The 12,391-nt window shown below is 49.3% G+C and overlaps 3 protein-coding genes across 3 annotated transcripts; 2 read left to right on the forward strand and 1 right to left on the reverse strand.

The window, feature by feature from the left end:
* The first annotated feature begins 1,498 nt into the window (after positions 1-1,498).
* Positions 1,499-2,260, forward strand: LOC116407572 (histone H1B-like). Its single transcript, XM_031893078.1, has one exon. The coding sequence runs from the start codon at positions 1,526-1,528 to the stop codon at positions 2,207-2,209; it is 684 nt and encodes a 227-aa protein (XP_031748938.1). The 5' UTR covers positions 1,499-1,525; the 3' UTR covers positions 2,210-2,260.
* Positions 2,261-5,167: 2,907 nt separating this feature from the next.
* Positions 5,168-5,639, reverse strand: LOC100496089 (histone H2A type 1-like). The gene has a single exon (XM_002943272.5). The coding sequence runs from the start codon at positions 5,615-5,617 to the stop codon at positions 5,225-5,227; it is 393 nt and encodes a 130-aa protein (XP_002943318.2). The 5' UTR covers positions 5,618-5,639; the 3' UTR covers positions 5,168-5,224.
* Positions 5,640-5,967: 328 nt separating this feature from the next.
* LOC100495041 (histone H2B 1.1) lies at positions 5,968-6,403 on the forward strand. Its single transcript, XM_004913806.4, has one exon. It carries the CDS (start codon positions 6,023-6,025, stop codon positions 6,401-6,403), a length of 381 nt encoding a protein of 126 aa, XP_004913863.1. The 5' UTR covers positions 5,968-6,022.
* The last annotated feature ends 5,988 nt before the right edge of the window (positions 6,404-12,391 follow it).

The raw sequence follows: 12,391 nt of genomic DNA on the forward strand, positions 1-12,391 counted from the left end.
GTCCCTACCCCCCTAATATTTATAAAAGGCAAGAACATATTTTAAAAGGCGGTTCTTTTCCCAAATTAACTTACAAGTATGTGTGAATGGCAGGTGTACATTTAATTTGCTGTGGAATTATAATTCTGTGAAAATATCTTACACTGAAGTAACTGGGATGCGCTGCCAAGAAGCCAACAGAAAAAATTCTTTGCCTGGTTTGTAGGACTTAACCCCTTCCCTGTGTGTTACTGGCAGAGACCGACTGGTAAACATGAAATTGTGTAAGCAAAACAGTTTGTTATAAATTTCAAATAAATAAGTTGTGGCTATTGATGAGCGAATCTGTCCCGTTTCATTGTAAAATTTGTGATTTTTAAAAAAGATTCCTGAAATAATAATGTGCGTCAAAAAAAATATATTTTTTGACATGCGGCATTATTTGATGTGCAACTACTTTATTTTGTTTCCCAAAATGACCCACCAATGGCAAACATACATTTTCATGAAAAAAATTCCCCCATGGCAAACTGCTTGTCACTAGTCAGTAATTCCGCTCCCCCCACAGCAGCACAATGTATCCCCCTGGGGCCCATGTTCCCTATAGGGCCCTGTGTGTCAGTGAGTCGGAGGCTGAATGGGCTTCTCCTGCCCAACACAGACACCATTTCCCTTTGGGCATCTTGGTACCAGTCTGGGTTTCTCACTTTATTTACCCCAGCGCTGAGCCAGTGGTTCTACCCTTCCTGCCCCCCAGTTTGGCAGCCCCCCATATTCCTTATGATAAGATTCAGTGCAGTGGGGATTTGCCCCATATACTAATAATACAGATCTGGATCCAGTGCAGCATCTAATGTTCCCTCTCCCTGTGCCCATGTTGGGGGATCAGCAAGTGATCAGTCTCTAGAATGGAACTAATAACCCAACCCAATCCGGTCAGTGGGACCGACCCCTCCCTGAGTGCTGCAGCCAAACTCCCCCAGCAATGGCTCCCTGTACTGTGCTACTTGCCTGGGACTCCGACCCCCCCACACTCCCTTTATAGCCTCCCCCTCTCTCACTCACCTGCCCATATTATACCCGGGGCCCCCTTATTTCTCTGGGGGAACAGCGGGAGGGGAAGGATTTCTATTCATCCCCAACAATTCCCACAAATGGGAAGGAGAGAAATGAAGCGGAGCCTTTCCGGGGGGCGGGACTGAGTTCCCAGGAGCTGCTCTGGGCAATATATGCAGCCAATAGAATGGGAATTAGTGGCACAGACCCGGGCACTTACTGGGGCAGCTGATCCCATACAGACTGGGGCACATTTATACTCAGAGCCGGTAGAAAATACGAATGTTTTTGTCTATAGAAACACAGAGACTTTCGCGCTACAGGTTAGAATGGAAGAGAGTTTATGGGCGGGGAAATGAAAATCACCCAATAGGAAGGAAAGATTAACCAGAGAATGAACCAATCGGGGAAAAGGAGGGATGTATAAAAAGAGGACTGGAAACCAAATCGGAATTATTGTTCTCTGTGGGTTTGACTGATATCGTTTAGAATGACAGAAACTGCAGCTGAAACCGCTCCCGCTCCTCCCCCGGCAGAACCCGCCGCTGCCAAGAAGAAGCAGCCCAAGAAGGGAGGCGCTAAAGCCAAGAAACCCGCCGGGCCCAGCGCGGCCGAACTGATCGTGAAAGCCGTGTCCGCCTCTAAGGAGCGCAGCGGGGTGTCCCTGGCCGCTCTCAAGAAGGCTCTGGCTGCCGGAGGCTACGATGTGGAGAGGAACAACAGCCGCCTCAAGCTGGCTCTCAAGGCCTTGGTCACTAAGGGGACTCTCACCCAAGTCAAGGGGAGCGGAGCCTCCGGATCCTTCAAGCTGAACAAGAAGCCGCTGGAGAGTAAGGAGAAGGCGGCCAAGAAGAAGCCAGCGGCGCCCAAAGCCAAGAAACCAGCGGCAAAGAAGGCGCCCAAGTCCCCTAAAAAGCCCAAGAAGGTCTCGGCAGCAGCAAAGAGCCCCAAGAAGGTGAAGAAACCGGCAAAGGCCGCCAAAAGCCCCAAGAAGCCCAAAGCGGCCAAACCCAAGAAGGTGGCCAAGAGCCCGGCTAAAAAGGCCGCCAAGCCCAAAGCTGCCAAGAGCCCGGCTAAGAAGCCCACCAAGCCTAAAGCTACAAAGAGCCCCGCAAAGGCCAAGGCAGCCAAACCCAAAGCGGCTAAAGCAAAGAAGGCGGCGCCTAAGAAGTAATGTGGCCCCAGGGCCCCTGCGCATCGCACCAAAGGCTCTTTTCAGAGCCCCCACCTCCTCCATCTAAAGAGCCGGTACCTGTGTTTATTACTGACTGACCGCACTATACGGGCCCTATGAGCCGAGCAACAAGCGCCGCGCCCTACAGTGCAGGTCATTTCCAAGCGCAGCTGCTGTGTAACTGACTGGCAACCGCGCTCAGCCCGGAGTCTCTGATTCTACAAGAAATAGGCTGAATAACCGATTCTGCCCGAGATTGTTCCGTTCACATAAAATGCCACCTGGGGCGCTGTTGCTCTAGGAAATCAAATTGCGACGTTACATAGCCTACTGTTATGGGTTACATTGATCTATAAAGGGAAAACTACCAACCCCCTGACAGTGATACAGTTCTGATGCAAAAGTCTCTCCATACAGTGTTCTATAGAGGAACCTTTACTGTACCGTGCTCACCCTGCCACTTGGCGGCGCTGTTTCTTTACATTTTTTTCATCACCTATTTATATGTATTTATGTATACAGATCCACCCGGAAAATATGGGTGTGGTGGGGGGAAGAAAGAATAAATGTTGCCCATACACAGGAGGATTTACAGAAAATAAAATGACGTTCAGCCCATTTGATTGGGGATTTGGTGGCTCTGAAAAGAGCCTTTGTGCTGTTGGGGAGGAAGGTTCTGCGGGTTGGATCTAAGCCCTCTCGCCTCGGATCCTGCGGGCCAGCTGGATGTCCTTGGGCATGATGGTGACCCTCTTGGCGTGGATGGCGCACAGGTTGGTGTCCTCAAAGAGACCGACCAGATAAGCCTCGCTGGCCTCCTGCAGAGCCATGACGGCTGAGCTCTGGAAGCGCAGGTCGGTCTTGAAGTCCTGAGCGATCTCCCGGACCAGGCGCTGGAAAGGCAGTTTGCGGATGAGCAACTCGGTGGATTTCTGGTAGCGGCGGATCTCCCGGAGAGCGACTGTGCCGGGCCGGTATCTGTGAGGCTTCTTGACGCCGCCGGTGGCTGGGGCGCTTTTCCTGGCTGCCTTGGTAGCCAACTGCTTGCGGGGAGCTTTCCCTCCGGTGGATTTACGGGCGGTCTGCTTGGTACGGGCCATTGTAACTACAAAGCAAAATCTTTTTGTGTAACACACTGAAACAAACTGCTGCTGGTTTCTGCTTTTATTGGCGCCTCCTCCCTGTGATTGGGTGATTATAAGCACGCCCCTGCCGCTTCCGCAAATCCACTTCTGTTTCTTGAATCCCGCCTAAAATATCCCGTGTTATTGGCTAATTTTAAATAGAGCCCGCCTGTACTTTCGATAATCGCTATGTTTCATTTGGCCGCCAAAATAGCCCGGAATTCTCTCTAACAGCCGCCCCACAGGAATATACATTTACAGATGGAAAGGAAACCACGGAACCAATCAGCTCCACTAATCTAATGCCCGGCACTGATTGTTACACTGTTCCTTGGTGTTCGATCGACACCTAGTGGCAGTTTGGATCTCACACAAATCCTATACAATTCCTATCCCAGGGAACTTGCTGAGATCACACTGAAGGTTTTACCTTTACTAATTTGCCCCAAGCAGTCACTTCCAGCAGAACGATCCCCAAATATAATGACCCTACAGGGTAAGAATAAACAGCAGATAAGGGACATTTCAGGCTGCACATAAAGTCTCACTCAGCCGCAACGTCTGCAAAGTAAAATAAAAACAATCCCCTCTCCCCGTATCCTGTAGCAATGGATTTGGATTCAGTTCGTTATTTAGAGCGGGCTGTTTTGGCGGGCCATTTGAAACCAAAATCGATATGTCTGGAGCCAATCGGAGATGAAGGATTTTGGCGGTACATTAAACCCCGCCCGAACTCTGTTGGCTCCTCCTTCTCAGTTGTGTATAAAAAGAGCGGCCAGAGAGACTCGGTTACAGACTGATTTTTATCAGAGCCAATAGCAAAATGTCCGGACGCGGTAAAGGCGGGAAGGGTTTGGGGAAAGGAGGCGCCAAGCGGCACAGGAAGGTGCTGCGGGATAACATCCAGGGCATCACCAAGCCCGCCATCCGCCGCCTGGCACGGAGAGGGGGAGTCAAGCGCATCTCTGGCCTCATCTATGAGGAGACTCGGGGGGTCCTCAAGGTTTTCCTGGAGAATGTCATCCGGGACGCCGTCACCTACACCGAGCACGCCAAGAGGAAGACCGTTACCGCCATGGATGTGGTGTACGCTCTCAAGCGCCAGGGCCGCACTCTCTACGGCTTCGGGGGCTGAATCTGCTCCTTTTTCCTCCGGCTACTGATCCATCGCACCCAAAGGCTCTTTTCAGAGCCCCCACTCGGTCAGTCTCAGAGCTGTTACTGCTTGTTTTATGTATCGCTTTGTACCGTGAGGGCTAAACTCAATGTCAGAGCAGTAGAGATTATTTCGAGTTATCCCTCCCGGGAAATCCCGCCACATCTAATAGTGCCTGTACCCCCTGCCATAAAATCAGCCCACACACAGAATGTCGGGGTACAACTCGCTGTGCCAGAGAAACTTGATCTAAAGTAAAAGATCGCATCGCTCCCTGTCTGTTCTACACGGGACACAGTGGGTTTCGGTCTCCGCAGCGGTACTTGGTACTCACTGAGCAGCACAATCTCCCACAGTCCCGGCCCCACACTGACCGCTTCAGTTCGGTCTCCAGCAAATCCAAAATAAACCCGTCTGTTTGAAAACCCTCAGTGCTGGTGGGTTAGAAATAGAACAGGAGACTCCCCGGAACCCTGACAGAGCTGCGCATTTAAACAGAAGCGCCAGGTTTTACAGCATTCTCTCCACTAAGAAATAGAGGTCTCCTAACATCTTACCTAACGAGTTTTATTATAGGCTTATAAACGCCTCCATCGCCTTCTGTCTATACTAACGGGCTTGTAAGGAACTATAATGATCCCCCCCGTGTGTGCGCCATGCAGCCCTCTTTAGCAGGTGTGGGGGCTCTGAAAAGAGCCTTTGTGTTTCCTGATGGGGGCGCTGTGACCGGGCAGCTCACTTGCTCTTGGCCCCCTTGGAGCTCTCGGTTTTCTTGGGCAGCAGCACGGACTGGATGTTGGGCAGGACCCCGCCCTGAGCGATAGTGACTCCTCCGAGCAGTTTGTTCAGCTCCTCATCATTGCGCACAGCGAGCTGCAGGTGCCTGGGGATGATACGGGTCTTCTTGTTATCCCGGGCAGCGTTCCCGGCCAACTCCAGGATCTCAGCGGTCAGGTATTCGAGCACTGCGGCCAGATAGACCGGAGCTCCGGCTCCCACCCGCTCAGCATAATTGCCCTTTCTCAAGAGCCTGTGAACTCGGCCAACTGGGAACTGCAGCCCAGCCCGGGATGAGCGGGTCTTGGCCTTAGCCCGAGTCTTCCCGCCTTGTTTGCCTCTTCCAGACATGCTCTCACGAACAAGACCTCACGCTCAAAGACAAAGATATTGCAGAATGTAAAATTACCGGCGGGTTCTGCTTTTATAGGCAGCTCTGGACACACCTCTCTTCTCCAATTGGGTAAGTTGCAATGCAACCAATCACCGTATAGGTTTTGAAAGCACCAATCAATTGCTCTAAATATATTCCTCCTTTTAATGGGCGGGATTGAGTGCAACCAGTCACACAGTTGCTTTCAGGTACACCAATCCATTGCTGTAGATGGGAGAGCTTTATACCATGTGACAAAGCTGACCAGTTAGAATCAATTGTATCAGGCAGCCTTATCTGCATGGGAGGGCTATAAAAGCAGCAGCCCGGGATGCGGAGGGAACAGTTTTCTTGTTTATCGGAAAGCGTAAGGATAGTTGATCATGCCTGATCCAGCCAAGTCCGCTCCAGCCCCGAAGAAAGGCTCCAAGAAAGCGGTGACCAAGACCCAGAAGAAAGATGGGAAGAAGCGCAGGAAGACAAGGAAGGAGAGTTACGCCATTTACGTGTACAAGGTGCTGAAGCAGGTGCACCCCGATACCGGCATCTCCTCCAAGGCCATGAGCATCATGAACTCCTTTGTCAACGATGTGTTTGAGCGCATCGCAGGGGAAGCCTCCCGCCTGGCTCATTACAACAAGCGCTCCACCATCACCTCCCGGGAGATCCAGACCGCGGTCCGCCTGCTGCTGCCTGGGGAGCTGGCCAAGCACGCCGTGTCCGAGGGCACCAAGGCTGTCACCAAGTACACCAGCGCCAAGTAACTGCTGCCCTATCTCCTGCCCTACTCCCAGCAACACAAAGGCTCTTCTAAGAGCCACCCACCCCCTCCCTATAAGGTCTGTAACTGGCTCTGTGGAACCGCGTTGAAGCCGGGAGCCCGTTCCCCAAACACAAATAGTGATTACTCTGTGCGGTTTTTATTATGAGGGAACAATAATCCGGGAAGCGCAGCTGCTGTAATATACGGGGGTGCCCCCCCTCTAAATTCTGGCACTAAACGTGCCGAAGGGTTAATCGGTTCCGATTAACCCTTCAGTAGCAGGTCCGGTTATGGGAGCTGCCGGGCCACGACGTGGGGTTTCCTTGCAGTATTTCCCGGCCCTTCCCTGGATATACAGTGCGAGTTACTAGTAACGGGGGAGGGGCTATAGGAGCGCAGGGAAGGAAAGCAAAGCCGCTGCACTGGGATGATGCAATAGGACAAAAGATTTTGGAGGGATTTTTCGAAATTCCCAAAAGTGGTTGCTCTGCCAATCAGAATGCGATGGGGCGGGGCAGTGCGTTGGACTGTACATTGGGAGTGTGGCTGCCATGGTTCAGCTATAATAGCGAATTGCAGCCATTAGTGATGAGCGAATCTGTCGCGCTTCGCTGCCAAATTCTTGAAAAATGGCAATGTTGCACGTTTTTGTCCCGCATCATTTCTATTTTTATGCGCAAGAATTCTTTTTTGACCCTCGTTTTGCGACAAATTCAGCCAATAGAGTCCAGAGTACCGGAAGAAGGAGGTAATAGCTGCCATGGGGAATTTTACTGGTGACTAAGCAGCTAGGCTGACCTGATATATGTAAATAAAAGAGACTAGGAGTTGGGTGAGGAAAAATAGTTTGGGGAGTGGGCCTAGGGTCTAAGGTTTCTGGTGGGGCCCTGGGGTCCCAGTCTGACACTGCAGTACTCACACGTGAGGTGGTGATGCCCGTCTCCTCTGCCCAGAGGTAACAGGTTTCCCGGGTTTAATAACTCACCAAGGTAATAACAAAATATCTTTATTGGGTGGAGTTACAAATTATATGCAAAGTACAAACAGCCAGTCACACATACCGTATATACTCGAATATAAGCCGAGTTTTTGAGCACTAAAAATGTGCTCAAAAAGTAACCCTCGGCTTATACTCGAGTATGATATTTTGTGCTGACTGTGCCGATCCCCCAGATGGACTTGTGTCCGTGCACCTGCGCTCTCCCTATGTCAGCTTCCCAGAACCGCCATCCTGCTACCTGATCTTACAAGGTCTAAGATCAGGCCATGAGTAACTGAAGGGGGCGCGTGACGTCACTGGCGCGACTGCGGCGCCAAGCAGAGCAGATGAGCACACAGGTAGCAGGATGCCGGTTCTGGGAAGCTGACATAGGGAGAGCGCAGGTGCACTGACACAAGTCCGTCTCATTCCCCTCCTATCCTTTCCTTTCTGGTCCTGGGGGACGCGCTACGCTGGGGGACGCGCTACGCTGGGGGACGCGCTACGCTGGGAGACGCGCTACGCTGGGAGACGCGTCGGGGGGCGGGGATACACATACTCTGCAGCTCCAGGTCTCTCTGTGCCGCCAGTCCTACCAGTCCTGCCGCCTACCAGTATGTTTTACATCTCTGTTCAGTTAAATACAACTAGGAAATGTCATATTGGCTACAGTTAGTTTGCAGACTATTTGAGACATGGCGTTCAAATGTATTCGAGCCTGAAATGTATTTTAAAAGCTGCAACTTATACTCATTAATCAGGGCAACCTGCCTCTGCCTGTTATCATACAAGCCGTATTTTCCGGCGTATAGTCGTCTTATACGCCGGAAACTACGGTATATATCTTATGTGCATATTTCTGGGAAGCTGGCATAGGCAGAGAGCGGGACTGAGGGAACTTTAAGTCGCTTGGCAGTAGCTGAAGGGCAACCAATTGGGGAAAAAGATATAAAAGCATTATGTGCAAAATTGGTCAGTTGCCATTTTTATCCCACAATGCAACCTTTTTTACTGACAACTGCTCCTTTTCTGCACCTGCCACAAGGCACAACAAAAGCTGATAGGAACAAGTCATACTGGAGTACAGGCCCAATGTTTGCCCTGCCATACAAGTCATTATGGATGTTACAAGCTGAGGCATGGGCATTTATATAAAGTTATATTTATAAAGTAGTGATAAGAATTCAATATATTCCTGGTATTAGCAATGTAAATGCTATAATGTTGAGTAGGGGATTATCTAAATGTTCCGTCCTGCTTTTGTCTGTCCTGTTTTATGCCTGTTCCAACTTGCTCCTACCTGTCCCGCACTTGTCAGGCCAGTTGGTCCTGTTCTTTTCCAGTCTCTCCTGATCTTTGCCCACTCCACCTTGTCTAGTCCCTTTCTAGTACCTTTCTTAGGCCACCGCTGTCTAAAACACTCTATACCCTATATATATTTCTTGGGATAGACAGGGGGCAATTTTTGGGATAATCAACTAAACCAAAGTTTGAGCACACTTTGTGTGCTGGCTCACTCGCACCAGCCCTACTGGTGACACCCTAGGCTTATACTCGAGTCAATAGGTTTTTCCAGTTTTCTTAGGTAAAATTAGGTACCTCGGCTTATATTCGGATCGGCTTATACTCGAGTATATACGGTACACATGACAGCTCACAGGAGTAATCTGTACAATTAATGCATATAAATATAATGTTAAAGGAGACATATCCTATAAAAATGATGAATGTACCAGGGAATTATACTCCTCTAGATATAGAAGGATTGTGCTTAAAGTTGTGTTTCTGACTGATTTATTGAGAAATTCCCCCAAACCCCCACTAGCCCCGCCCATCTGTGCCACTTCCTGCTGGCTGAATTCTCTGGATGAGCTGGGGAGCCGGCGGCCCTCCGTACCCTGCACTGTAGGATAGGAACCAATCAGCAGCTAGGCTGACCTGATAGGGAACTGAAGCCTGTCTGTGCTTGTGTGACTGCAGGGCTGTGATTGGCTCTCCCCCTCCTACTGTGCTTCTGGCAGGGACCGTTAGGACACGCCCACCCCTCATGTGAAACCCAGACAGGGACCTGAGAGGATCTATAGGGAGCTCCAATAAAGGGGCCATTGTTACAGATAGGGTTAATGTTTAGCCCAAAGGGAAACCAGCACCGGATATTATTTATAATTGCCTACAGGGTTAGGGGGTTTCCCATTTATCCAATATGTCTCCTTTAATCTAGACTCCTCAACTTCCAAGCCGCTAAATTGAAGATTTGGGGATCTGGATGCTGAATGGGACCCTGATGTAGAAGACAGGGGAATTGATTCAATATGATAGGTGGACAGCAAGCCAAACTCCTCAGAATCGGGAACCAAACTCTCCGCGGCCAAAGGGGTGCCACCAGAATTATCGTTACTCGTTCTGAGGCTATTCTCTTCAACAGTGGAAGTAACAAAGGAAAGGGGGGAAAGGCAAATCCCCTTTTGAACTGCCACTGAGCTGTTAAGGCATCCACTGCCTCTGCAACCTTCGAAGGGAATCTTGTCATAAATCTCTGAACTTTCCTGTTGGAAGAGGTTGCAAAAAGATCTACTTCTGGAAGACCCCATGGTTTGGTGATAAACCTGAATGCCTTTTCCTCCAACTCCCATTCTCCAGGATGAACTTGTGTTCGGCTCAGAAAATCTGCGCAAATATTGTGTTTGCCTGGTTAATAGAGGGCTGACAAGTTGGAAAGATTCTGTTCTGCCCAGGTCATAATGGGTATTATCTCACCCAGAAGAGAAAGACTTCTGATTCCACCCTGCTTCTTTATGTATTGTACCGCTACAGTGTTGTCTAGTCTGCACAGAAGAGCCTTCCCTCTGAGAACTGGGGCAAAAGTCTGGATTGCTTCCCAAAGTGCTCTTATCTCCAGAACATTCAAAGGGACTTCCTTGGAAGGAGCTTTTATCAGAAGATCGTCCAGATAATGAAAAATCTGTATTCCCCCTATCCTCAGATGAGCTACTAGAGCAATCAGAATTTTCGAGAACGTTCTTGGTGAAGTTGAAAGCCCGCAGGGTAGGCAAGTGAAATGGAAATGGAGAGAGCCAATGGCGAACCTCAGAAATCTCTGATCTTGGAGAGCTACTGGAACGTGGTAATAAGCGTCTCTGAGATCTATAGTTACTATCCAATTGCCTTGAAGAATACCTGCACATATCAGTTTGAGGGATTCCATATTGATTCATTAATTTGAGGTCTAAAATGGTGCGAAACTTTCCGTTTGGTTTCAAAACCCGAAAGAGAGGCGAATACCTTCCTAGACCTCTTTCTTGAAAAGGTACTTCTGCAATTACTCCCTGGAAAAAAAGTGTCTTTACAGACTCCTGAAGAGCCAGCCGCCTTCCGTAATCCACTGGAATCCGGGACTGGAAAATCTTTTGTGGTGGAAGATGTCTGAACTCTAGTCTGTAACCATTCATAATTGCCTACAGGGTTAGGGGTTTTCCCATTTATCCAATATGTCTCCTTTAACGCAGCTTCCATTCTTCTCTCCATGGGATCTTTGAACGATGCACCATCCTCTATCGCAGGGGTGGGCAAACTTTTTGGCTCGGGGGCCACATTGACTTTTAAAATTTGACGGGGGGCCGGGCCAGCACCAGATGCATACATATTGCCCCCAATCTGTACCTGTGCCAGCAGCCATCATATTGCCCCCACTTTCGCCACTCAGCTGAAATAAGGTCCTTAAAGGAGACATATTGGATAAATGGGAAAACCCCTAACCCTGTAGGCAATTATGAATAATATCCCGTGCTGGTTTCCCTTTGGGTTAAACATTAACCCTATCTGTAACAATGGCCCCTTTATTGGAGCTCCCTATAGATCCTCTCAGGTCCCTGTCTGGGTTTCACATGAGGGGTGGGCGTGTCCTAACGGTCCCTGCCAGAAGCACAGTAGGAGGGGGAGAGCCAATCAAAGCCCTGCACTCACACAAGCACACAGACTTCAGTTCCCTATCAGGTCAGCCTAGCTGCTGATTGGTTCCTATCCTACAGTGCAGGGTACGGAGGGCCGCCGGCTCCCCAGCTCATCCAGAGAATTCAGCCAGCAGGAAGTGGAACAGATGGGCGGGGCTAGTGGGATTTTGGGCGAATTTCTCAATAAATCAGTCAGAAACACAACTTTAAGCACAATCCTTCTATATCTAGAGGAGTATAATTCATTGATACATTCATAATTTTTATAGGATATGTCTCCTTTAAAGGAGACATATTGGATAAATGGGAAAACCCCATTTATCCAATATGTCTCCTTTAACAACCTCATGGAAAGGAAAAGTGTATTGTCTTTTTGATCTTTTTCCGAACATTTTATCAGCTTTTGACTCACTAACCTCTTTGGGAGCAAGATCCAGAGCATCTTAACAGCTTTGATCAAAGGTTCTACCAAAGTGAGATCAAATCCTGATTCACAAGTTGGATCTTCATCTGAACAAGAAGAAAAATCTTCCTCCTCTTCTGATACCTCAGAAAAAAATTCTTGGCCATGACCCTGACTAGTGCTTGCAGGTTCAAGAGAAGAAGAAACCGCTTTCTTTATCCAAGTAATAAACTCTTTCATTTGACCTGAAGAAGTTGAAGGAGTAGCCTCACAGGATCGAATGCGCTCAAACGCGTCGAATGCACGCAGCCGCGTGAAGGAGCGCGGCTCGCTCTCGCCTATACTAACATAACCAATCCCCCCTGGTATACAAGTTTTTAACAAACATTAGTTACCAGCCCTGGCCACCTAACAGGGCTCCCAACTGTCCACAGCCTAATGGCGGGGTTAAGAAGGGACCTCGGAGCAGAGAGAGAAAAGAGAGAACTGGCGGAAGGGTGTATGGACTGACACCCAGGTGAGTCAAAAAGAAGAATTTTAGCGTTATAAAAAAACGCCTGCACTACCAACCAGGACAGGAAAAAAGACAGTGAGTCTGGGGGGAGGGATAGTTTATATGCATTTTTAATTTGCAAGGTAGAGGTGGGGGCCTGTCCT

This window comes from Xenopus tropicalis, chromosome 9, assembly GCF_000004195.4.
Source record: "Xenopus tropicalis strain Nigerian chromosome 9, UCB_Xtro_10.0, whole genome shotgun sequence".
NCBI classification, from domain to species: Eukaryota; Metazoa; Chordata; class Amphibia; order Anura; family Pipidae; genus Xenopus; species Xenopus tropicalis.